Below are 25,596 nucleotides of genomic sequence, written 5' to 3'. Positions count from 1 at the left end.
CTATCATCATCATCATCATCATCATCATCATCACCATCACTGTGGTGGTGGTGCTGGGATGGCAGCCGGGGTCTTTGCACGCTCAGCACATGCTCTGCAGTGGTAGCTGCACCCCCAGTCCTAAATTAATTTTCGTGGGCTCTTTCAATATGTTTTATTCATTAAATTTAATTGAAAAAAAGTAGTATATCATAAATAATCTGTATTATATAGAAAATACTTACCAGGGTATATGTATGTTTTAATTTAAATCTTTTTTAGTCATAGATGAACATATACCTTTATTTATTTATTTTCATGCGGTGCCAAGGGTGGAGCCTGGGCCTGACGCGGGCGAGGCACGCGCTCTGCCAGAGCCCCGGCCGCAGCCCGCATGCATGGTGTGCTTACTTTGGCATATAATGTGTGGGGCACACATAGCCCCTAACACAGTCACGTCAGACGTTCTATCATTGGAAGATATCTGGTGCATCACAGATATCCAGTCTTTCTCTCCCGTCCAGCTCCGGTAGGTGCCAACATGGCCGCGGGCCAGGAGGCGGCAGGGGAGCTCACTCGGCCAGAGGAGGCAAAGTCAGGAGAGGATCACAGGGGAGCCCTTGGGAGCTGTGGCTAGGACTGACACCCAGACGCCTGCTTTAAAAAGGGGTGTGCCCTGGGGCCAGGCCTGGCACCTCCCCCAGCCACACCTGCGTGCTGAGGTCACTCGGGGTGACCCCTCGGAGTGGCGGAGTGCGTTGCTAAATGGGGAGGTGCAAAGCTCCCTGGATCATCAGTGGGCCTCTGGGGGGGGCTGCAGGCTCGAGCGTCCCTCTCCCACTCCTCCTGGGGCCCAGGTGGCCAGCTCTGTAGCCTGACCTTTGGGCTTGGAATGGCTCTGCTCCCGGAGCCCGGGAGCCCTGGCACAAGCAGAGCCAGCCTAGACCCCTGTGGGGGAGCAGCTTGGGGGACCTGGAGTCTGTCCTCCAATGCTGCCCCGGCAGGGACACCGCAGCCTGGTGTCTCCAGACCCCTGGATCTTGGCTCTGCCTCTTGCTGGCTGCGTCTCTGTGGCCAGTGACTCTGCGTGTCCATGCCTCCGTTCCGGCTTATTGGGAGGACTCACCAAGCCCTGGATGACTAAATTAAGAAAAAGGGGGCCAGGGTATCCAGGTCTGTCACCAAGTAAACGAATCACTGTCCCCCAGTTTCCTGTGGTTTTGCGTTTTCGAACAGCAACACATGCTCACTAGAAAAACTAATAACGCAAAAAGTCCCCTGGAAGCGGGGACGCTGACTTCGGAATCAACTAACCCGTCAGAAAGGTCTTTGGGGGCAAACTGGGAGAAACTGAATCTAGACAGGTGGCTGGCTAATTTTATAGACTTGTTAGGTGGCGAGTTGTGACCACCGAAAATTTCCTAGGTTTTATAGAGGTGTGCACCCAGGTGTCTGGGCACAATTTCTCCTAAGGTTTTTAGTTTATTTGATAACTTTTAGCTTTTTATGAAGGAAAACTTCAAGTATAAGCAAACATAGAAAAGAGAGGAGTTAAATGAGCTCCCCTCAAGCAGCATGCCCTGTCCCCTTTCCCACCCTGCCCCACTAGGGGGCTTAAAGTTTCTTCTGCTGCAGTATTTATGTATGTATATATGTATGTATGTGCCAGGGATGGAACCCAGGGGCATTTAACCACTGAACTGTATCCTCAGCCCTTTTAATTTTTTAATTTTGAGACAAGGTCTTGCTGGGTTGCTTAGGGCCTCGCTCAGTTGCTCACTCTAGCCTCTAACTTGCCATCCTCCTGCCTCAGCCTCCCCAGCTGCTGGGATGACAGGCATGTGCTTGCTGTGGTATGTTAAAGCAGATATCAAGCAGTGAGTTCTTTTCACCCAGACTTCAACATGTCATTTGCTTTAACGTAATCCATGTCCCCCAGGAAAAGAAGACCAAGTGACTGTGGCAGAGCCACAGCCCATGTGAGGTCTGGTCAGCAGTTGGGGCTCTTGGTGGCAGCATTCAGCTGCTTCCCAAGGGCATCGTTCCCTCTCAGACCCCAGAGAAGTCAAAGGGCAAAGGAAGGTCCCCCTCTGCCACCAGGCCCACTGGGCTCCCTGGGGCCACAGCCACAGCCAGGTTCCTGGGGCTCCTTCCAGAGCCTCCATGAGCCACGGTGCTGGTCTTATTAATAGCAGGATGTAGTAGTAGCAGAAACCTGAGCAGAGCCCGTCAGGGAGGTGAGTCACACAGGCGGGACCAGGTCTGGCTCCAGCTGACCTAGTGTAAGGCAGTCTGCCACTCGGAAACTCAGTTTCCTGCTCCATAAACTGGGAATAGATCCTGACACGCTGAGGGGCAGGGTGGGGGGTCCAGGGCACAGCTTCCAAACAGGGCCACCGGGAGGCAAAACTCCAGGGCTTGAGAGAGCCTCTCTCCCCAGTGCATCTTCCAGCCAGGGAGAGGCTGGGCCTGGACCCCTGGGTCTGAGGGAGGAGGCTGGACCTGGAGCCCCGGGTCTGAGGGAGGAGGCTGGGTCTGGAGCCCCGGGTCTGAGGGAGGAGGCTGGGCCTGGACCCCTGGGTCTGAGGGAGGAGGCTGGGCCTGGACCCCTGGGTCTCAGGGAGGAGGCTGGGCCTGGAGCCCTGGGTCTGAGGGAGGAGGCTGGGCCTGGAGCCCTGGGTCTGAGGGAGGAGGCTGGGCCTGGACCCCTGGGTCTGAGGGAGGAGGCTGGATGAGGACCCTGGGTCTGAGGGAGGAGGCTGGACCTGGATTCCTGGGTCTGAGGGAGGAGGCTGGGCCTGGACCCCTGGGTCTGAGGGAGGAGGCTGGGCCTGGACCCCTGGGTCTGAGGGAGGAGGCTGGGCCTGGGTCCCTGGGTCTGAGGGAGGAGGCTGGGCCTGGAGCCCTGGGTCTGAGGGAGGAGGCTGGGCCTGGACCCCTGGGTCTGAGGGAGGAGGCTGGGCCTGGACCCCTGGGTCTGAGGGAGGAGGCTGGGCCTGGGTCCCTGGGTCTGAGGGAGGAGGCTGGGCCTGGACCCCTGGGTCTGAGGGAGGAGGCTGGGCCTGGGTCCCTGGGTCTGAGGGAGGAGGCTGGGCCTGGAGCCCTGGGTCTGAGGGAGGAGGCTGGGCCTGGACCCCTGGGTCTGAGGGAGGAGGCTGGGCCTGGGTCCCTGGGTCTGAGGGAGGAGGGCTGGGGTTTGGACTCTAGGTATTAAGGAGCAAAGCTTTGGTTATGGTCCCCTGAGACCTGACCACCAGGACTCCCGTCCCTGGAGGAAACCGGAAGGTTCTGAGTTCTGGGCCTCTCACCCCAGCAAGGCTGTGAATGGGTCTCTCCCTCCTTTCCGCCTGCCCTCAGGCCCGGCCCTTGGGGGTTCACAATATGTCTCGTCCCCTCTGTCCTGGGACCAGCGCCCAGAGTCCAAGCCGGTCTAAGTTTGGAAGGGGGAGGGAGGGGGCAGCGGGTCAGGGGGGTGAGGGAGGGTGTGGGGGACAGGATGTCTCTGTCTCTGTGCTGTCACACACACCTCTGCCTAGAGAAAGGGAGGGACAAAGGCTCCCGAGAATCTGAACAAAGAGAGGAGGAGAGACACAGAGACCAGGGAAGAGGGAGCAGAGCTGCCCAGAGAGCCCAGAGGAGGGGAGGCGGAGAGCGGAGTGGGCGCCCTGCAGATAGACTCCGTGGTCACAGGGAGAGAGCGGGAGGAAGGCAGAGGGCTGGGGCAGAGGCAGGAAGGAAGGTGGGCCCAGAGACCCCAGGGAGTGCCGGGGGAGCAGGGAGGGAGAGAGACAAGAGCCCGGGGAGGGGCGGGAGGGAGGGGCTGCCAGGGGCACTGAGGGGAAGGAGGCTGGGAGGGAGCAAAGGGAAGAGGCAGAAGCATCAGAGGGCCACAAAGAGGGGCCAGGAGACCCTCCAGGCACACGGGGGCCCAGCCCTGCAGACCAGCTCCCAGAGGAGCCAGGCCGGGCGAGGACCCGGGGCAGGGGCCGGCGCTGGTGGCTCTCTGGGGAGTCCAGACAAGAGGTGTCTGTCTGCCCAGGGTCAGCCATCACCAGGCCACCCTGCGATGGAGCTCAGGGCTCCCGAGACCCCGGTGGATGGGGACCCAGAGGTGAGGGATGGGAGAGATGCAGAGGGGCAGGGAGGTGGCAGAGGGAGAGAGACAGAGAAACACAACAGAGACTGAAACCCAGAGCGGGCAGAGTAACAGGGACCCAAGGAGACCCAGGCCAAAGCCCCAGAGAGACGTCCGAGGACAGTGTGGCCACACAGGCAGTCAGGCAGTAAGGGGGTGGACCTGGGGTCCTGGGGGTCCAGGGCACAGTCCCAGGTGGGGCTGGGGGATTCTGGCTGCCTCCCACAGATGGGGGCAGGCAGGGCTTTTCAGACAATGACCCCTAACCCGCCAGGACACAAAAACAGGTGGCCTGAGGCCGGGTGAGTCATTGTGACTCACCCTCCTCTCTGGGGACAGTGACCCCTGTCCGCTGCCCCCAAGTGCTGTCCTGGGCTGGGCCTCCAGCTCCCTGCCGCTGCTCTCCTTGGACCCCAGACTCACACCCACCCTGCCCCTCTCCTGCAGGAGGACACGGCTGCAACCCTCCAGCGACTGGTGGAGCTGACGGCTCCCAGGGTGACCCCAGTGAGGAGCCTGCGTGCCCAGTACCGCCTCGTCCGAAAGCTGGGCTCCGGCTCCTACGGCCGGGTGCTGCTTGCCCAGCCTCGCCACGGGGGTGAGTTCAACCACCCAAGGGCAGGCTCCGAATTTCCCCAGGACTAGAGCTCTGGGAAGCCACCCATTTGAGTGGAACTGATGTCGGTCTCAGAAAGTTCAGAGCTCTGTGGTCTTCTAAGAACGAGGTCGCCCAGAGAGGGCAACAGCTGACTCAAGGTCCCACAGCAAGGCAGGAGTGCAACTTGGATTGGCATTCAAGCCACTGCCATGTCCCTTTATGCAAGAGAAAACAGAGACTCAGAGAGGGTAAGGAAGCGCAAGCCCACACACACAGCAGTTCGAGGCAGAGCAGGAAAGTTCCTCAGAGAAGGTCTCTTTCCACCAACACTTCACAGGTGGAGAAACTCACCCACGAGAAGTCTGGGGCTCAGAGGGGTTGAGTGTCTTGCCCCAGGTCCTACCCCAGGACCAGTGCCCTGCGCTCCTCTCTGACCCTGTCTCCATGGCAGGTCCAGCGGTGGCTCTCAAGCTCCTCCGCCGGGACTCGGTCCTAAGGACCACCTTCCTGAGAGAGTTCTGCGTGGGCCGCTGCGTCTCCTCACATCCAGGCCTGTTGCAGACCCTGGGGGGGCCCCTGCAGACGCCTCGGCACTTTGCCTTTGCCCAGGAGTATGCTCCCTGCGGGGATCTCAGCGGGATGCTGCAGGAAAAGGTGAGGCAGGCAAGTGGGGCTGTTTGCCCCAGGCCCCACCCCAGCCCCTCCTCTGTCTCCAGCCCTGACCCCAAGTCAGTGCTCAGCCCAGGTTCGCCCTGAGTCAAAGCCCTCCCCATTGCCAACTCTCCATGCGAGTCCATGTCCGACCCAGTGCTGATCCTTCTAGTCCTCCGAGCTCTGTGGAGGGCAAGAGCTGAGTGGGGGCTGAGGACGCACTGGGGCTGTAGTGGGGTGGGGTGGAAACAGACTGGGATCCTAGTTGGCGCTGGGATTGCGTGGAGGTAGGGCAGTCGAGGTAGGGCTGATTGCAGACTGGTCATGGGAGGAGGGAGCGTGCACACGGTAGGGTTGCCAAGGCAGGCAGAGGCGCTGAAGATGTGTCCATGATGGAGGTCGCTGTGGGTTGTAACGGGGCTTCTAGAATGAGATTAGGTGGGGACTGGATCCGTGAGCTCCTAGGCCCTCCTAAGTTTGAGGACTAGAGGAATATTTTTAAGACTTGGATTTGAGAGATAAATGGAAGGAAAGTAGGGGGAACAAGAGAGAGAGGATACGTGGTAGATGTACACACACAAGAGGGAAGGATGGGTAGATGAATGGATGAATGGAGGATGGATGGATGGAGGATGGACGGATGAATGGAAGGATGGATGGATGGATGGATGGATGGATGGATGGATGGAAGGATGGATGGATGAATGGGTGGAAGGGTGGGTGGATGGAAGGTTGGATGGATGAGTGGAAGGATGAGTGGATGGGTGGTTGGTTGGATATTAAATAATTGAATTATTGGATCGGTGACTGGATGTTGAATGGATACACTGTTCAACAGTATTGGATGGAGGGATGGCTTCATGGATGGATGAATGGCTTTTTTGGCTTGCCTCTGCCTAGCTGGGTGCATAGATTAACCAGTCACGGAAACTGGAGAATGTTAGAACAGCATCCAAGTTAGAGTTAGGGTGGAGATTAGCATTGAACCACGATTAGGGTTAAGTAGGACCTTTGGGTTTCCCCTGGTAATGAAGAGGGTAGTCAGAGGAGACATAAGAAATCGTCAGAGTGGGTGTGAGTGTTAGAGTTGGGAGGATTTTCAAAGGAAGCTAAAAGAAAGAGCTTCTGGTTAGAACTGGGGTTGCCGTGGGGAAAGCACTAGGGAGCTGGTGGAGGCTAAGTCCAGATAAGGGTGCAGGCTGTGGTGGAGGATGGCCTGAGGGAGGACCTGGGGGGCTGCTGTGGGGACACTGGAGGGAGCTACTGGTCCCTGGCTCTGGACTCCCCACCCCTTCAGAACAGTCCAGAACCCATGTTCAGGTGGGGGAAAAAGGAACCAGGACAGTCTGACTTTCCGCCTCTGCCTGACCACAGGGCCTCCCGGAGCTGATGGTGAAGCGGGTGGTAGCCCAGCTGGCCGGAGCCCTGGACTTCCTCCATGGCCGGGGGCTGGTGCACGCAGACGTCAAGCCAGACAACGTGCTGGTCTTTGACCCTCTCTGCAGCCGCGTGGCCCTAGGCGACCTGGGTCTGACCCGGCCAGAGGGCAGTCCAACCCCGGCCCCACCAGCGCCTCTACCCACGGCGCCACCTGAATTGTGCCTCCTGCTGCCACCTGACACCCTGCCCCTGCGGCCATCCATGGACTCGTGGGCCCTGGGGGTGCTTCTCTTCTGTGCCGCCACTGCCTGTTTCCCTTGGGACGTGGCACTAGCTCCTGACCCTGAGTTTGAAGCCTTTGCCGGCTGGATGACCACCAGGCCCCGGCCCCCTCAGCCACCGGCACCTTGGGACCAGTTTGCACCCCCAGCTCTGACCTTGCTCCAGGGGCTTCTGGACTTGGATCCTGAGACCAGGAGCCCCCCTCTGGCTGTTCTGGACGTCCTGGGGGATGACTGGGGGTTGGAGGGCGGTGGAGAAGGACCTAGGGACTTGGGGGGGCTGTCCTATGAAGATGTGGCAGAAGCGGGGGAGGGAGGATCAAGCCTGGAGGAGTGCACAGATGAGGAGGGGGAGGGAGGCAGAGGCGGAAGGAGCATGGGGACAGGTGGGGGAGCTCCCTGACCAGGTGGCCCAGCCTGGCCACAGGCCTGCCCCCATCCCCCTGGCCACCTGGAAGGCAGGACAGCAGTTCCCAGGACAGAACAGGAATACATTGCACCTTCCCTAATGAAGGCCAGACTTGGATGTGCCAAATCCCCACCCGCAACTGAGGATCCAGGTGTCCCGGCCCCTGCCCTCCTCCCTCAGGCTCAGGGGTCTGGAGTCCTAGCTCTGTCCTCCCTCAAGGACCCTTCCTTTGTCCCTAGTGTGCCTTCTCAAAGGAAGGCCCCGTTTCCTCTATAGATATGTTTCTGTACTCTGGGGACAAGTTGAAAGTTTGTCATGGAGTTTGATGGGACCACTCCTCTCCTCTGAGACTTTGGGTGGCTCCCAGTGGCCATGACACCAAATCTGAACTTGGAGGATCCGACACGACGTCAGTCTCACTTGCACCTCTCCCATTCCTCGGGCCCTGGGTGTGGTGGTGGAAGTCACTCGTCCACTCTGGACCTGAATCTACACACGTGCACGCACTCCCCCTCCCTCTCTCTGCCGCAGGGGTCTGCCACCCTGCACCTCCGGAGCCCTGCCCTGGCCTGCTGCAGGGCTGCACACGCCCGGCCGTCTCGGGACCTGGGGTCAGAGCTCTCCGAGTCTGTCTTTCTTTGCCTCCCATCTCACACTGCCCAGGGTGGGCTTGGTCTTTTCATTTCCAGATCCTTCTGGATTCTGCTCCCATAGAGCACTGAGCGCCAAGGCTTGTGTTGTTCAACTGCCTTCTGGAGACCGGTCCATCCTAAGGGCCAGGCTGGTCAGTGGCACTTCTTCTCGCCCCCAGCTGCTCCCTCGGAGCACAGGCCCCAGCTCCCCACAGCTCAGCTCTGCCTGTGGCACCAGCAGGCCCGTCCTGTGCTATGTCCCGGCACCCGACAGACGGTCAGGGGCTGGACATGCCCCTGCACAGGAATTTGCCCTCTCTAGATTTAAGAGCGAGTCCACTAAAGGCAGTACTGATTCCTGGACTGGCTCCCGGGACAGGAAAAGGACCCTGGTGGCATCCCTGGTGGGACCCTGGTGGTGGCCCTGGTGAAAGGACCTGTGTGGAGCTTTAACTTCTTGATGGGACATCGGGAGACCTGGGTGAGGGGCACACAGGCACTGCATATTTTTGTCACTGTTTCATAAATCTAAAATTATAGCAAAATAAAATGTCGATTTAAAAAAATAAAGTGAATTTCCATCATCCTGATGCGATGACCCTAAGACAAGGGAGCAGCTGTCCCAGAGGCAGGAGGGACCTGCCCTCCACAGTTGCTCCACCACCTGCTTCCACCCGGGTCTGAGATCATCTCTCACTGCATCGTTCTGGAATTCTATTGTCTCATCCTTTCCCCAGACGGGACCCCGACCCCAGGACACCCCTTCAGAACACTTGTGTCTTTCCTGTCAATATAGGATTGAAGGTCACAGCTGGGGGTGGTGGGTCAGGGAGGGTCAGATGAAAAAGAGTTCATCCTCGAAGAATACCTGGGTCCCTGGTCTCAGAAACTTGGGGTGGGATCAGCACTCCAGAGTATGAGGGAGGAGGGCTAGGCTCCCAACTCCTGGTCAGATGGAAGCTGGGCCCAGACCGCTGGACCTAAGGGAGAAGGGAGGAGGCTGGGCCTGGGTCCCTGGGTCCCTGGGTCTGAGGGAGGAGGCTGGTGCCTGGGAACCTGGGTCTGAGGGAGGAGGCTGGGCCTGGGTCCCTGGGTCTGAGGGAGGAGGCTGGTCCTGGACCCCTGGGTCTGAGGGAGGTGGCTGGTGCCTGGGAACCTGGGTCTGAGGGAGGAGGCTGGTGCCTGGGAACCTGGGTCTGAGGGAGGAGGCTGGGCCTGGGTCCCTGGGTCTGAGGGAGGAGGCTGGGCCTGGGTCCCTGGGTCTGAGGGAGGAGGCTGGGCCTGGACCCCTGGGTCTGAGGGAGGAGGCTGGGCCTGGACCCCTGGGTCTGAGGGAGGAGGTTGGGCCTGGGCCCTGGGTCTGAGGGAGGAGGTTGGGCCTGGACCCCTGGGTCTGAGGGAGGTGGCTGGTGCCTGGGAACCGGGGTCTGAGGGAGGAGGCTGGGCCTGGACCCCTGGGTCTGAGGAAGGAGGCTGGTGCCTGGGAACCGGGGTCTGAGGGAGGAGGCTGGGCCTGGACCCCTGGGTCTGAGGGAGGTGGCTGGTGCCTGGGAACCTGGGTCTGAGGGAGGAGGCTGGGCCTGGGTCCCTGGGTCTGAGGGAGGAGGCTGGGCCTGGGAACCTGGGTCTGAGGGAGGAGGCTGGGCCTGGGAACCTGGGTCTGAGGGAGGAGGCTGGGCCTGGGAACCTGGGTCTGAGGGAGGAGGCTGGGCCTGGACCCCTGGGTCTGAGGAAGGAGGCTGGTGCCTGGGAACCTGGGTCTGAGGGAGGAGGCTGGGCCTGGACCCCTGGGTCTGAGGGAGGAGGACTGGGCTGGAGCCCTGGGTCTGAGGGAGGAGGCTGGTGCCTGGGAACCTGGGTCTGAGGGAGGAGGCTGGGCCTGGACCCCTGGGTCTGAGGGAGGAGGCTGGGCCTGGACCCCTGGGTCTGAGGGAGGAGGCTGGTGCCTGGGAACCTGGGTGAGCCCCATGAGCCTGTGACATTTGTCTGACCAGAGCCAGTTCTGGGATTCAACGCAAGATGTCGCTCTGCCCTCAGTGGGTGCAGAAGGGGCGGGGCTGGAGGTGGGGCCTTGCGACCCCCAAGGTGGGGGCGGATCCTGCTCCCTGGGCAGGCTGCTGCTGGCATGGGCTCTAAGAGCTGGGCACTGACCACTGCAGGCTGCAGAAGGGTCCGGTGAATCTTGGAGAAGGTGAGGTCTGTGTGGTTCTGAGCCTGGGTCAGGAGGAGGCAAGGTTAAGTAGCCTAGGTGGGCAGCACATGAACAGGAAGATAGTCAGTGGCCAGAGGCCTGTGCCCTTCAGTGGAGCACAGGCTACACCTGGAGGCTGTGGAGTGGTGGAGAGCTGGAGGCTAGATTTGAGGGTCACAATATGTGTGACCTGTATAAGGTTCCAGAAGAGGAGGAGGCTGGGGCCTGGGCCCTGGGTCTGAGGGAGGAGGCTGGGCTGGATCCCTGGGTCTGAGGGAGGAGGCTGGGCCTGGAGCCCCAGGTCTGAGGGAGGAGGCTGGGCCTAGACCCCTGGGTCTGAGGGAGGAGGCTGGGACCTGGGTCCTGGGTCTGAGGGAGGTGGCTGGGCTGGATCCCTGGGTCTGAGGGAGGAGGCTGGGCCTGGAGCCCCAGGTCTGAGGGAGGAGGCTGGGCCTGGAGCCCCAGGTCTGAGGGAGGAGGCTGGGCCTGGAGCCCCGGGTCTGAGGGAGGAGGTGAGCTGTGAGTTGCTTCACAACAGTTAAGGGTGCGGGGACCCATCCACAGTGCCCACTGCCTGCAGGGCTTCCAGGCCCTCTTGCGTGGCCCCGCCCATTCGCCTCTGGGGGATGAGAACACCTGTTTGCTCTTAGGAGGCAGAGGCTGCTCATCCACCCACAAGGCCCAAGACTGTTTGCTTTGGAAACTAGGTGGGGGCATCTCAAGTTATCTGGTTCATCTTTCACCCTCAGGCCATAGGGTGGCAGCAGGGATGTGGGGGCAGGGGACATTTGTGACCTCTTACTTGACCTCACCTCACACCAGCAACTGGGCACTCTACTTCTTTCATCAGGAATGACACTGATTCACAATGGGAAGTGACCCATTCCCAGTCCAGGCCCCTGGGATTCCAGGCCCAGCCTCCTCCCTCAGACCCTGGGGTCCAGCCCAGCCCTCCTCCCTCAGACCCAGGGGTCCAGGCCCAGCCTCCTCCCTCAGACCCAGGGGTCCAGGCCCAGCCTCCTCCCTCAGACCCTGGAATCCAGCCCAGCCCTCCTCCCTCAGACCCAGGGACCCAGGCTCACCCTCCTCCCTCAGACCCAGGGACCCAGGCCCAGCCTCCTCCCTCAGGCCCAGGAACCCAGGCCCAGCCTCCTCCCTCAGACCCAGGGGTCCAGGCCCAGCCTCCTCCCTCAGGCCCAGGGGTCCAGGCCCAGCCTCCTCCCTCAGGCCCAGGGACCCAGGCCCAGCCTCCTCCCTCAGGCCCAGGGACCCAGGCCCAGCCTCCTCCCTCAGGCCCAGGGCTCCAGGTCCAGCCTCCTCCCTCAGGCCCAGGGGTCCAGGCCCAGCCTCCTCCCTCAGGCCCAGGGCTCCAGGCCCAGCCTCCTCCCTCAGGCCCAGGGCTCCAGGCCCAGCCTCCTCCCTCAGACCCAGGCTCCAGCCCAGCCTCCTCCCTTGGGCCTGGGGGAGGCTGAGGCTGGGTCTCTCTGTGTCTACTCTTGCAGAAATGCCAGGGAAACAGCCTGTAGATGGGCCGGCAGAGGCTGGGGCTGCCGAAGATGGCACCGACGAAGGGCTGGGAGGCCTCACCCCAGAGGAACTCCAGCAGGGCCAGGAGGCCGCCCTGGCCCTGGAGGACATGATGGCACTGAGTGCCCAGACCCTGGTCCATGCAGAGGTTGACCAGCTCTACCAGGAGGTGCGTCCCCTGGGCCAGGGCCGTTTTGGCCGTGTCCTACTGGTCACCCATCGTCAGAAAGGTATGGGGACGAACAGGGTCATGGGACGGGATCGTGGGCCAGGAAGCGACCCAGGCTCTGGAGTCTGGTGACAGAGTCCTGTCTCCCTTTCCAACGTGCGCATTCGGCCAGCTCCTCAGCCTTGCTGAGCTTCGATGTCCGCCCCTGGGAAGAGGAATGTGTGCTGACCTCTGACCACGAGTAATACCCTCACCTGCCCAGCCACGCTCCCGGAACCCTGTGCGTGGCCAGAACCCTGAACGGCACTGAGCCCTGTGCCGGGTGCTGGTTTCTGTACACGCAGGCTGCGGCGCCGGGTGCTGTGTGACGCCAGCGTGGTCAGAGACGACCAGTGTTAACTGGCAGTGAAACAGAACGGTCACACCAGCATTCTCCAACTGTCCACACCACGCTCTCATCCCCTGGGGCTGTTAAGTGGAATAGTGTCCCTTGAACACAGGTGTGGCCATGCTCGTCCATCTGATGCCCCGAGATGACCACCCCGTGCGGGTGGGGGGTGGGGGTAGTGCCTGGGGCGCTCGTGCTGACGGCTGGTGTCCGGGACTCAGAACTGAAACCCGCGGGGTTCTGTTTGCTGGTTGTGGTCCTGGGATGGAGCCCCGGGCCTGGTACATGCACCGCTGAGCTGCACCCCAGGCCCTTGAATTGCTGATTTCTGGAGTATTCTCTTGATATTTTTAGAATAAAATCGAACACAGTCAGTTGAACCTGTGGAAATGAAACTGCAGTTGGGGGACCATGAACAACTCTTGTCCCTGGGGATGCTGGGGACTAGGACAGTCCCCACCATCATGAGTCACACACGGGCTGGCTCAGAGGACACTGGGATGATGCAGAGCGATGCTGTCTGCCCAGCACTGAGCGGAACCACCCCACAGTGGGGTGCAGGCTCCGTGTCCCCTGCCTGTGCTTTCCTGCCAGTGGACAGAGCCTCAGCTCTCCCCACAAAACAGGGGACCTGGGCTGAACTTTGGAGTCCATCTCAGTTTGGGGCATACCTCTGGAGCCCACCTGGGGCCCAATGGGGCTCCCGAGCCTGTCCCTGCTTCAGGGAGCTCCCCGCATGTGCAGCAGGGTGGGTGTGCGTGTGCAGATGGCGCACGCACGGCAGAGAGCTGGACACCATTGCAAAGCACTTTAGCCATGGAGATTTATTTCCTTAGCCTTTAAAGGCTGGAAAGCCTGAGATCAAGGAGGCACCGGCACTGGTTTCTGTCTTTGGCTTGTCCATGGGCTTCGCGTCCTCGCAGGATCATACCTCTGTGCGTGTCTGTCTTCAGTCTCTGCCTCTTATAAGACACCGGTCGTGTTGGATCTGGACTCACCCAATGACCAGTTTTACCTCTTTGAAAACCTCTCTCCAAATATAGGCACATTGTGCAGTGCTGGCATGAGACTCCAACGTTTGAACGGGGCGGGGGACTCATTTCAGCCCAAAATGGGGACAGGAAAACAGAAAGGCAGTCAGACCTGGTCCTTTTGGAAGCGTGAACAACTACCAGGGAACAGACACTGTGCCCAGGGCCTCGTCCGCTGGCTTCACTGAATGCAGGTTGAGGCCTCTGGATGCCCATCTGAGCTGGGTGACCCTGTAGAAGCTCATGGTACAGGGCGGAGCTCAGGTAGCCAGAGGCCATCCACATGGCGGGGGGTTCCACTGGCCAGAATCCACTGGACCAGCCAGGGGTGCCCAGGGAGTGGCGGTGCTTATCCCAGGAGGTGACCAGAAGGTTGGGGACTGGCGGCTGGGGTTAGAACAGCCAAGAGGCCAGAAGCTCCTGCCCTTGGGGAGCTCATGGTGTGGAAATTTCCACACAGGACAGGACCCATGTTTCCTTGACTGGCTCTCCGCCAGCACTGGCTATCGTTTCCCCATTGCTGCCCGTGCTGGCCTGTTAGCCCCACACACGTCTGGTCCCATGAGGAGCCAGCGCGACCATGGAGACTCCAGGTTGAGTCCATCTGATTTAGACAGGGAAGGGAGAAGGGACACTCGGTGAGCACTGTCATTCCTGGTGGCATGAGTAGCTATGTCGTTAGGGGGTGCTTGAGAAGGAGAAAGGAATGAGGGCAACAACATATGGGAAAGAGTCTAGGCCGAGGCCAGTGACGACGACCACAGGGCCCGATGGCTTGCCTGAGTGACCCCAGACTCCTGTCCGGCCGCCATACCCATCCCTGTTGTCTCCAGGCACACCCTTGGCACTGAAGCAACTCCCGAAGCCCTCCACGTCCCTCCGTGGCTTCCTGTATGAGTTCTGTGTGGGCCTCTCCCTGGGTGCCCACCCCGCCATTGTGGCTGCCTATGGCATCGGCATCGAGTCCATCCACTCCTACAGCTTCCTGACAGAGCCTGTTCTGCACGGAGACCTCATCACCTTCATCCAGCCCAAGGTGGGTAGGTTGGACCCCAAGCATGCCTTCAAAAGTCCTGTCGAACCTCACAGGAATGCCCAAATAGCCTGGACCCCAGAAATCACATTCCCTGCACCGGGCCTCACTGGACCTTAGCCAGCCCCCTGGAGGTCCTCAGTATGCAACAGGATTTATGGATTGTTAGGCCTCTTTGTCTTCATAGAATCAACACTACCGTCCCCATGAGATCACACTTGGCTCCCCTGTGACTGACATTAGGCTTCACCAGGATACACTAGACCTCAGCAGTTCACACTAGGCCTCACCAGCTCACACTAGGACTCACCAGTTTACATGTGTCTCATCAGGTCACACAGGACTCACCAGCTCACACTAGGTCTCACCAGGTCATACTAGGGCTCACCAGCTCACACTAGGTCTTACCAGCTCACACTAGGCCTCACCAGCTCACACTAGGACTCACCAGGTCACACTAGGCCTCACCAGCTCACACTAGGACTCACCACCTCACACTAGGACTCACCAGCTCACACTGAGTCTCGCCAGGTCACCCTGGGTCTCACCAGCTCACACTGAGTCTCACCAGGTCACACTAGGCCTCACCAGCTCACACTAGGACTCACCAGGTCACACTAGGACTCACCAGCTCACACTAGGACTCACCAGCTCACATTAGGCCTCACCAGCTCACACTAGGCCTCACCAGTTCACACTGGGTCTCATCAGGTCACACTAGGCCTCATCAGGTCACACTATGCCTCACCAGGTCACACTAGGCCTCACCAGCTCGCACTAGGCCTCACCAGTTCACACTAGGACTCACCAGTTCACACTGGGTCTCATCAGGTCACACTAGGACTCATCAGGTCACACTAGGACTCACCAGCTCACACTAGGTCTCACCAGCTCACATTAGGCCTCACCAGCTCACACTAGGCCTCACCAGTTCACACTGGGTCTCATCAGGTCACACTAGTCCTCACCAGCTCACACTAGGCCTCAAGCTCACACTAGGTCTCACCAACTCCCACTAGGACTCACCAGGTCACACAGACTCACCAGGTCACACTGTGTCTCACCAGATCACACTGTGTCTCAACCAGGTCACACTAAGACTCACCAGGTCACACTGGGTCTCATCAGCTCACATTAGGCCTCACCAGCTCACACTAGGCCTCACCAGCTCACACTAGGACTCAACAGTTCACACTGGGTCTCATCAGGTCACACTAGGCCTCACCAGCTCACACTAGGACTCACCAGCTCACATTAGGACTCACCAGCTCACACTAGTCCTCACCAGCTCACACTAGGCCTCACCAGTTCACACTAGGACTCACCAGTTCACACTGGGTCTCATCAGGTCACACTAGGACTCATCAGGTCACACTAGGACTCACCAGCTCACACTAGGTCTCACCAGCTCACATTAGGCCTCACCAGCTCACACTAGGCCTCACCAGGTCACACTAGGACTCACCAGCTCACACTAGGAATCAACAGCTCACACTGGGCCTCACCAGCTCACACTGGGTCTCACCAGCTCACACTAGGTCTCACCAGCTCCCACTAGGACTCACCAGGTCACACTAGGACTCACCAGCTCACACTAGGACTCACCAGGTCACACTAGGACTCACCAGCTCACACTAGGACTCACCAGGTCACACTAGGAATCACCAGCTCACACTAGGACTCACCAGGTCACACTAGGAATCACCAGGTCACACTAGGACTCACCAGCTCCCACTAGGACTCACCAGGTCACACTATGCCTCACCAGCTCACACTAGGTCTTACCAGCTCACACTAGGACTCACCAGCTCACACTAGGTCTCACCAGCTCCCACTAGGACTCACCAGGTCACACTAGGACTCACCAGCTCACACTAGGACTCACCAGGTCACACTAGGACTCACCAAGTTACTCTAGGAATCACCAGCTCACACTAGGACTCACCAGCTCACACTAGGACTCACCAGGTCACACTAGGACTCACCAGCTCCCACTAGGACTCACCAGTTCACACTAGGACTCACCAGCTCCCACTAGGACTCATCAGCTCACACTAGGCCTCACTAGGTCACACTAGGACTCACCAGGTCACACTAGGCCTCACCAGCTCACACTAGGCCTCACCAGTTCACATTAGGACTCACCAGGTCACACTAGGCCTCACCAGCTCACACTAGGACTCACCAGGTCACACTAGGACTCACCAGCTCACACTAGGAATCAACAGCTCACACTAGGACTCACAAGGTCACACAACGCCTCACTAGGTCACACTAGGACTCACCAGGTCACACTAGGCCTCACCAGCTCACACTAGGACTCACCAGGTCACACTAGGCCTCACCGGCTCACACTGGGTCTCACCAGCTCACACTGGGCCTCACCAGCTCACACTGGGTCTCACCAGCTCACACTAGGCCTCACCGGCTCACACTGGGTCTCACCAGCTCACACTGGGCCTCACCAGCTCACACTGGGCCTCACCAGCTCACACTGGGTCTCACCAGCTCACACTAGGCCTCACCAGGTCACACTAAGACTCACCAGCTCACACTGGGCCTCACCAGCTCACACTAGGACTCACCAGGTCACACTAGGACTCACCAGCTCACACTAGGACTCACCAGGTCACACTAGGACTCACCAGCTCACACTGGACCTCACCAGCTCACACTAGGCCTCACCAGCTCACACTGGGCCTCACCAGCTCACACTGGGCCTCACCAGCTCACACCAGCCTCAGGCTCACAGGGCTCACCTGGCCATCCATCTGCAGTCTTCGCTGGCTCCTTAGTCCTGCCTGGTCCTGCCCCTGGGCTACAGAGAAGCCTCCAGTCTCCATCCCTGAGCATCTTGGGAGGGCAGTGGGCCCCATCATCTCTTCCTGCAGGTGGGCCTCCCTCAGCCTGCAGCCCAGCGCTGTGCGGCCCAGCTGGCCTCAGCCCTGGAGCACATCCACTCCCATGGCCTGGTGTACCGGGACCTCAAGCCCGAGAACGTGCTGGTGTGCGACCCAGCCTGCCGACGGGTCAAGCTGACCGACTTTGGCCACACGCGGCCCCGTGGGACCCTGCTCCGCCTGGCCGGGCCCCCCATCCCCTACACAGCCCCCGAGCTCTGCGCTCCTCCGCCCCTCCCTGAAGGCCTGCCCATCCAGCCTGCCCTGGACGCTTGGGCTCTGGGGGTCCTGGTCTTCTGCCTCCTCACTGGCTACTTCCCCTGGGACCAGCCCCTGGTGGAGGCCGACCCCTTCTACGAGGACTTTGTCATCTGGCAGGCCTCAGGCCAGCCTCAGGACCGGCCGCAGCCCTGGTTTGGCCTGGCGCCCGCAGCAGACACTCTCCTGTGGGGGCTGCTGGACCCTCACCCCCGGAGGAGGAGCCCAGTGGGCTCCATCAGGGGCTACCTGGGGCGACCCTGGAAGCAGCGGGAGGGGGAGGCCGAGGAGCTGGGAAAGGGGGCAGAGGATGGGCCGTGAGCAGACCCGAGGGGCCCAAGGGGCCCGAGTGGAGCGTCCACTTCCTGAGGCTGCTCGGCTGCCCTCGTGGCTTCGGCCTGCCGGCTTGGTCTGTCTCAGGTGTCCGCCCTGCTCCTCTGTGCAGTCCCTCCCCGTCTCTGCGTGTCCTCTGCAAGTTCCCTGGGTGCTCTCGGCCTTGCCTCCTGCACGTCTCGCCCGCCCCCTCTCCTGGCAGCCCTTCCTCACCTCACACGGCCACCGCCCTCCTCTGCAGCCCCAGCCCCCTCTTCCACTGTGGGTCACTTTATTTTCTCTGCCACCATGTCCTCTTTAGTCTGGATATTTTACTCACTGTGGCGACCATATGAGCTCCCAGAGGGAGCGGCTTGCCATCTTGCTCCTGAAGGGCACGTGCTCAGAGCAACGCCTGACCTGTGGAGTAAGTGACCCCTGGCCTCGCGCTGTCCCTGTCCTCCTGCCCTCTCCTGCTGGGCTTCCCTCCTACCGTCCCTCTGCCCCTTTCCTGCACGAGGCTGGGGTGTCACCCTCTTGATGTGTTTGGCCTCCTCTTGTCCCATCTGCTCTCTGCAAATAAAGTCCACCTGGCACTCAGGTACCATGATGTGGTGGGTCTGTCAGCTCAGGAGGGTGCGTGCGCGTGCCCTGGCGGGCGCTGTGGATCTGCCTGTGGGTGGTGGGGCCCCAGCCGAGCTGCTTCTGCAGTGAGTTCAGATGGCAGGGCTCCGGGCACCAGGGTGAGCTGCTCAACAGGCATGTGCAAAGGTGCGTTCGCGCATGCACACGGCATAATTTGGTCCACCTCAGTCCGCTGCTGCGCCCTCTCCCATCCCCCCGCCTCCCGTCAGCCCTCCTTCCCCTTCCCCTGATCTCCCTTCTATTTTAGTGGAAACCTCCGCCCTTTCCCCTTGCTTAACTCTAGCTTCCACACTTGAGAGGAAACTGTCGGCAACCTTTTGGAGTCTGGCTTATTTCACTTAGCAAGATGTTCTCCAGCTCCACCCATTGACCAGCAAATGCGTAATCTCATTCTTTATGACGGACTAAAACTCCTCTGTGTGGACAGACCACCTTTTCCTGATCCATTCATCTGTTGACGGGCACCTGGGCTGGTTCCATGACTTGACTACTGTGACTCGCACTGCTAGCACTAATGTGACTGTATCCTATGGTGTGCTGATTTTAGATCCCTTGGAAAAACACAGAGGAGTGGGGTGGCTGGGTCATAAGGTAGTTCCAGTCCTAGCGTTTTTGTTTTTTGATATTTTTACAAATTTTTAAAATATTTTTATTGGTTGTTGAACCCAGTGCCTCACACATGCTGGGTAAGTGCCCCAGCCCAGCCCAGCCCCAGCCCAACCCAGCCCCAGCCCCAGCCCAGCCCAGCCCCAGCCCAGCCCCAGCCCAGCCCCAGCCCAGTCCCAGCCCCAGCCCAGTCCCAGCCCCAGCCCAGTCCCAGCCCCAGCCCAGCCCCAGCCCAGCCCCAGCCCAGCTCCAGCCCCGCCCCAGCCCCAGCCCAGCCCCAGCCCCAGCCCCAGCCCCAGCCCAGCCCCAGCCCCAGCCCCAGCCCCAGCCCCAGCCCCAGCCCCAGCCCAGCCCCAGCCCCAGCCCAGCCCCAGCCCCAGCCCAGCCCCAGCCCAGCCCCAGCCCCGCCCCAGCCCCAGCCCCAGCCCCAGCCCCAGCCCCAGCCCAGCCCCAGCCCCAGCCCCAGCCCCAGCCCCAGCCCCAGCCCAGCCCCAGCCCCGCCCCAGCCCCAGCCCAGCCCCAGCCCAGCCCCAGCCCAGCTCCAGCCCCAGCCCAGCCCCAGCCCAGCCCCAGCCCCAGCCCCAGCCCCAGCCCAGCCCCAGCCCCAGCCCAGCCCAGTCTCAGCCCAGCCCAGCCCCAGCCCAGCCCCAGCCCCAGCCCAGCCCAGTCCCAGCCCAGCCCAGTCCCAGCCCAGTCCCAGCCCAGTCCCAGCCCAGCCCCAGCCCAGTCCAGTCCTGGCATTTTGAGGAACCCCCAGACTGCTTTCCAGAGTTGCTGTACTGATTTTCAGTCCCACCAGCAAAGTATGGCTACCCCTTTTTCCATGAGCTGCTTATTTCTGAGAACGCTTTTTCCTGTGCAAATCAAAGTTCGTGTGATAGCACTGAAATGAAAAACGCGGTCCTCAAAGATCCCGTCCTGAAGGTCTACACATGCAGGGTGGTGTGAGGGCGTGGCAGTGTGAGTGCGCCTCGCACAGGTGGGAGCGGCCGTGGCGCGAGTGCGGTGTGACTGTGAGTCGAAGGGAGGGGGAATGTGGGTTTGCAGCTCTGCGTGTGGACACTGGAGCTGCCTGAGACCTTGGACCGTGCCGCGTGCTCGTGTGCATAGCTGGGTAGGAAAGGTCAGGCAGGCGCCGCGGCCAGCTGCCACCTGGGCCCTCTCTCCTGGCGCCCGCCCACCACCCCGTCCCCTTCCTGGCAGCTGCCTTGTTTGCAAACACTGTCTCTTCCTCTCCGTGCCCTGCTTGGCCACAGGCCCAGAGGAAGGCTACACTCAGGGCCGATCGCATGTCACCAGCTCCGGCCCCGCACACCCCAGTGCGCCTGCCGTGGCCTCGAGGTGCTGCCTGGAGAGGGAGGCAGTGTGTGCTTGCCCACGTGAAATGGTTCCAAGACCCTCCGAATCTAGGTTCAAGCCAGAGAAACAGGGAAGGAGCCCCTGGCCTGGCCGATGGGGAGCTTCCCGACGCAGAGGGTCATTGGAGAGAAGGCATGGAGAGAACATGTCGAGTGGAGACCTCCTGCCACCCCATCTGTGGGTCTGAAATAGCCCAAGCCATCGGGCCAAGAATGTGTCCCATAAAGCTGGAGGTGGCTGGGTGACAGATGAGTGGAGGGGCAGGGGGCAGAGGGGCCGCGCCCGTGTTAATTAGAGGTGGCAGCTGAGGATCAACTGGAGGGTGATAATGACCCGCACAGACCTGCGCAGCAGGGGAGGACAGACTCCCAGGAAGGGCTCTTCAGGGGCCACGCCAATGGGTCACGCCTAGTGTGACAGAATGCTCAACACCATCTGGGCAGGGGGACGGGCTGCTCGGAGACCTGTCCCCTGACCAAGCCAAAGGGGTCTTGGATGTGCCCTGCCTCATAGGTGGGCCCTTGGTGCCTGGAGCAGCCAGGCAACTGTCCGAGCTCATGCGGCCCCTGGGCTCTGTGCCGTCAACTGTCCTGGTCCACTGGGCAGCGCAGGGTGGCCCACCTGGGCCCAGGCTGCGTGTGTGACAGTGTGTGCGACCGCACGCCACCTCCAACCTGCCAGGTGGCCGCCTCGGGGGCAGCTTGTGCAGGCAGGACATCGCTCACGGTGAAGGCCTGGCAACACCCAGCCCTGGGACCCGAGGCCGCAGCTCCACGCTGGTCCGCCCACAGAACCGCAGCCTGGCACGCACAGCACCGCCACCCGACAGCAAGGCGCCACCACGCACGCGCTGCGGGCCCCAGGGAGTAGGCAGCTCCTGTGTCCTTGGGCTGCGCCGAGTCAGGGGAGGCGGCACCCAGGGCACACGCGTGCAGGGTCCTGCAGGGGCAGCGGCCTGAAGCCACATGCAGGGTGCCGGTCGGGGCCCACGTGGAAGCGCTCCTCAGCTAGATCCTGGGGATCGCTGCTGATTCCCCATGCTCAAAACGGCTGCCTGGCACATTTAAAACAGCAGAATTTATGGCGTGTCAACTGCATCTTAGCAAGATTGTTAAAAATAAAAATAAGAGCAAGCCTGTGGGACGGGTGGCCGTGCGGCATCCCTACCTCCCGCCTGGGCTCCAGAGTCCCCTTCCGTCTGCGAACCTCTGGGCTCCCTGAGCACAGGAGGCCATATCCGCTCCCTCCTGGCACCCTCCAGTGCCTTCCATCACGCACAGTGAAGCCTGCGGGTGCGGAGAGACTCCTCTCCCTGTTCAGGGTCAGGGCCGAGTGCTGCTGGGACCTCCAGGCAGAGCCAGAAAGCCAAGGGCCTGGACTGGATTCAGACCCACTCTGACCCACCACCGCGGAGTGAGTCTGAGTTCCCTGATGGCCTAAAGTGTATGTGAGGCGTGGTCACCAAAGAAGTCCTGGGTTCCTCCCAAGTGAGGAACCCTAAGATTGCAAGCAGGACCAGCCATAAAATTCATGGGTGACATACAAGATGCAAATCTGGGGCTCTTATTCCAAAAACACTGGAGAAAAATTTCCTCCCTCCTCCCAGCCCTCCCTCTCCCCCTCCTCGTCCCCCCACAGCCCCCCACTCCCACCAGAACCCATCTAGGGAAGCAGAGCTTTGCAGGAGCCAAAGCTTCCAGCTCCCCCACTCACGTTCCACTGCCCCACCAGACTTCGTGAACAAAACACAAAATCAAAAATTCCTACAAGGGTCGAGATGACCCCTGCAGAGTAGGAAACCCTGCAGCTGCCCCAGCCAGGGCTGCGGGGCTGGCTGCTCCGGAAGCGTTCACCTAGGATCCAGGAGGAGGCCAGGACTGGCACACGGAAGCGCAGATGGCCCCAGCCCCATGGGATGGGCCCACGAGCACCTGCCTGCTTGCTGCTGTGCAGGTCCTGCGTGGTGGGGCTGGCAGGGCCTGGGAGTCCGTGCTCCTCACCAGCTCCCAGGTGCGGTGGGTCCTTGGTCCCTGGGCCACACTTTGGGGTGCCACACTTTGGGTGTGATTTCAGTGTGATCCAGCACTCCCAATAAGCCCCAATGCTACTTGTCCATTCCGATCTGTCAGCAGTCATGTGGCAGGTGGGACAGTCTTCCTTTGTGTCTACCTGACGGAGGACCTCCTCTGGGCCTGTGGGGGGCGCTATTATAGTACAGGGATGCCCTGCACCCGTCGGGCTTGCTAGGCCTATGCAGCTACCGCCTGGGCCTGCTGGACGCTGGCCAGCAGAGGACTGAGCTCAGCTGTCCTGTGGGAGGTGTCCAGAGTCAGGGCCAGCAGTGGGTGGAGGCTGGTCACCCATGCTGGCTGCAAGCCCCAGAGCCAGATGTTTGGGCTTAGCTGCCCAGCCAAGCAGGGATAGGGTGACTGGGTAATTAAGCACCCGCTTGTTCAGGGCTGGCAGAAGGTGGCAGGGGTGGAGGGACCTTGGGCCAAGCTTACAGAGGGCCGGAGCCTGAACCCCAGGCCGGGCGCTCTGGTATTCTGCAGGGATGACCCACTGCCAGGGTCTAACCTGCTCCCACCTGGAAATGGAAAAGGAGGCTTTTTCCTGCAGATCAGGGTACTGCTCCGTGAGCCCCAGATGCCCTGGGCAGGAGGGGCAGGCAGTGGGCGCCCCCTCCCTGGCCCTCCCTAGGGCACTGGTCAGCAGTTATGTAAGTCTTGGGCTCCATGAGATCTGGGGACCAGAGTTCCCTGAATGCTCCCTGGCCTGTTGGCAGAAGCAGACAGTCCATCTATCAGGACCCCCAGGCATTAACCCCCCCCCAGCAAGTAACTGGACCCTGCTGGCCTTTGCAGGACTGTGGGGGCGCCAGCCTCTGTCACCTTCTGTGACCTCCGAGCCAGGCTCTGGTCTGGGAAGAAGAGGAGCAGGAGGAGGAAATGGTTTCCTGCTGAAGCGTGCAGGAGCCACAGTGAGCATGTGTGGCGTGGGTCTTCCAAGCTGGCCCCCAATTTAGAGTAGCAAGCTGAAGCACAGAGGTGGAAAGGTCACTCAGGGGGGGCAGTCATGGAAGCCCTCTATGGCACTACGGGACAAGATCAAGGCAGGGGAGCCCCATCACACTATTCTGGGGTTGAGTCCTGGATCTGCTGTGCTTCCTTAACCAAGAGGCCTGCCCTCTCTGATCCTCAGAGTCCTTTCTGAAATGGGGATCAACATTCTTCCCTTGCAGGATTATGTTGACAACTGTATTATACTGAGTCCACATGGTGTCAGGCAGAGAAGCACCATGAGGCACGATTGGGATCTCTACTTAAGTGTGCACGTACTATGTGCCAAGTGCTATTCTACACATACTAACTCACCTCATCTACAGAGCAGGTGAGGCAGGCACTATTACTATCCCCATTTTACAGAGGAGAAAACTGAGGCTTGGGTAAGGGAAGAAAACTAGAGTTCCACAGGTGGGGTGCGGTGAGGCTGGGACTGGCACCCAGGCTGGCCCACAACACAGTCTCACAAGCGGGCCCAGGAGACAAGGCTGGGTGCCGGTCATAGCTCCAGCCACGAGAACCACCTAACCTGTCTGTGCCCAGCACTCGGGTCTGTAAGTCCGGGCGAGGATGACCGCTCCCCTGTGTGAGCCCTAGGGCCAGCTCCTCCCAGAAACGCTCCTCACAGTCCAGTCCCTACCCAACCCAGGGGCATATGTGCCCGCCACGCTCCCGGTGTGGAACCCGGGGCAGGCCCTGCAGCTCCCCCTCCTCCCTTCCTCAGCACTGCCCACCACCGTGAAGTGGCACCACACAGGCGAGCCTTCAAGAAGACTCACGTGGGTGCTGCCAAGCACTCGTCCCCGATGGTGAATCAGCACCTTCAAGAGGGGCACCAGGCCCTGTTCTCCAGCTGGGCGCACTGTGAGCAGGACAGCGTCTCCTGTCTCCAAGGAAGGTGTCACCACCACCTCACACCACGTGACCACCCTCACATGACCATCGTCACCATTATATTTCATATCATACTTTATACATATTTTACATATTGTAGCAATCATATCACCACAGCCACCTCCATCACCACCTCCATCACCACATCACCACCACCTCACCACAGCCACCTCCACCACCACCACATCACCACCACCTGATCCATCACCACCACCTCACCACAGCCACCTCCATCACCACCTCCATCACCACCACCTGATCCATCACCACCACCTCACCACCACCTCCATCACCACCACATCACCACCACCTGATCCACCACATCACCACCACCTCACCACAGCCACCTCCACCACCACATCACCACCACCTGATCCATCACCACCACCTCACCACAGCCACCTCCATCATCACCTCCATGACCACATCACCACCACCTGATCCATCACCACCACCTCACCACAGCCACCTCCATCACCACCTCCATCACCACCACCTGATCCATCACCACCACCTCACCACCACCTCCATCACCACCACATCACCACCACCTGATCCACCACATCACCACCACAGCCACCTCCACCACCACATCACCACCACCTGATCCATCACCACCACCTGACCACAGCCACCTCCATCATCACCTCCATCACCACCACATCACTACCACATCACCACCACCTCCATCACCACCTGATCCACCAAATCACCACCACCTCACCACAGCCACCTCCACCACCACCACATCACCACATCACCACCACCTCACCACAGCCACCTCCACCACCACCACATCACCACCACCTGATCCATCACCACCACATCACCACAGCCACCTCCATCACCACCTCCATCATCACCACATCACCACCACCTCCATCACCACCTCACCACAGCCACCTCCACCACCACCACATCACCACCACCTGATCCATCACCACATCACCACAGCCACCTCCACCACCACCACATCACCACCACCTGATCCATCACCACATCACCACAGCCACCTCCATCACCACCACATCACCACCACTTCACCACCACCTCACCACCACCTCACCACAGCCACCTCCACCACCACCACATCACCACCACCTGATCCATCACCACCACATCACCACAGCCACCTCCATCGCCACCACCTCCATCA

At 60.4% G+C, this 25,596-nt stretch overlaps 2 protein-coding genes across 3 annotated transcripts; both read left to right on the top strand.

The window, feature by feature from the left end:
* Positions 1 to 3,842: 3,842 nt before the first annotated feature.
* Positions 3,843 to 8,541, top strand: Sbk3 (SH3 domain binding kinase family member 3). Its single transcript, XM_047529795.1, has 4 exons — positions 3,843 to 4,090; positions 4,562 to 4,712; positions 5,164 to 5,366; positions 6,738 to 8,541. The coding sequence occupies exons 1-4, from the start codon at positions 4,046 to 4,048 to the stop codon at positions 7,425 to 7,427; spliced, it is 1,089 nt and encodes a 362-aa protein (XP_047385751.1). The 5' UTR covers positions 3,843 to 4,045; the 3' UTR covers positions 7,428 to 8,541.
* Positions 8,542 to 10,145: 1,604 nt separating this feature from the next.
* On the top strand, positions 10,146 to 18,456 carry Sbk2 (SH3 domain binding kinase family member 2). 2 transcript variants are annotated; one of them, XM_047529487.1, is made up of 4 exons: positions 10,146 to 10,256; positions 11,759 to 12,013; positions 14,205 to 14,407; positions 17,296 to 18,456. In XM_047529487.1, exons 2-4 carry the CDS (start codon positions 11,761 to 11,763, stop codon positions 17,881 to 17,883), a joined length of 1,044 nt encoding a protein of 347 aa, XP_047385443.1. In that variant the 5' UTR covers positions 10,146 to 10,256; positions 11,759 to 11,760; the 3' UTR covers positions 17,884 to 18,456. The 2 variants fall into 2 exon arrangements, with proteins under 2 accessions (XP_047385443.1, XP_047385444.1); XM_047529488.1 differs by having other exon boundaries at positions 10,203 to 10,261.
* Positions 18,457 to 25,596: the final 7,140 nt, after the last annotated feature.

The sequence above is a fragment of the Sciurus carolinensis genome, chromosome 16, assembly GCF_902686445.1.
Source record: "Sciurus carolinensis chromosome 16, mSciCar1.2, whole genome shotgun sequence".
Taxonomy (NCBI): Eukaryota; Metazoa; Chordata; class Mammalia; order Rodentia; family Sciuridae; genus Sciurus; species Sciurus carolinensis.
The sequence above is the reverse complement of the archived record's forward strand: the minus strand, read 5'-3'. Positions and strand labels throughout refer to the sequence as shown.

Bases quoted from the DNA above. Each gene is read 5' to 3' on its own strand.
- Sbk2 (XM_047529487.1), top strand. From the start codon at position 11,761: ATGCCAGGGAAACAGCCTGTAGATGGGCCGGCAGAGGCTGGGGCTGCC. The intron at 12,014-14,204 runs GTATGGGGACGA...TGTTGTCTCCAG, and splicing joins GGTCACCCATCGTCAGAAAG to GCACACCCTTGGCACTGAAG. The intron at 14,408-17,295 runs GTGGGTAGGTTG...CTCTTCCTGCAG, and splicing joins TCACCTTCATCCAGCCCAAG to GTGGGCCTCCCTCAGCCTGC.
- Sbk3 (XM_047529795.1), top strand. From the start codon at position 4,046: ATGGAGCTCAGGGCTCCCGAGACCCCGGTGGATGGGGACCCAGAG. The intron at 4,091-4,561 runs GTGAGGGATGGG...CCTCTCCTGCAG, and splicing joins CGGTGGATGGGGACCCAGAG to GAGGACACGGCTGCAACCCT. The intron at 5,367-6,737 runs GTGAGGCAGGCA...GCCTGACCACAG, and splicing joins GCGGGATGCTGCAGGAAAAG to GGCCTCCCGGAGCTGATGGT.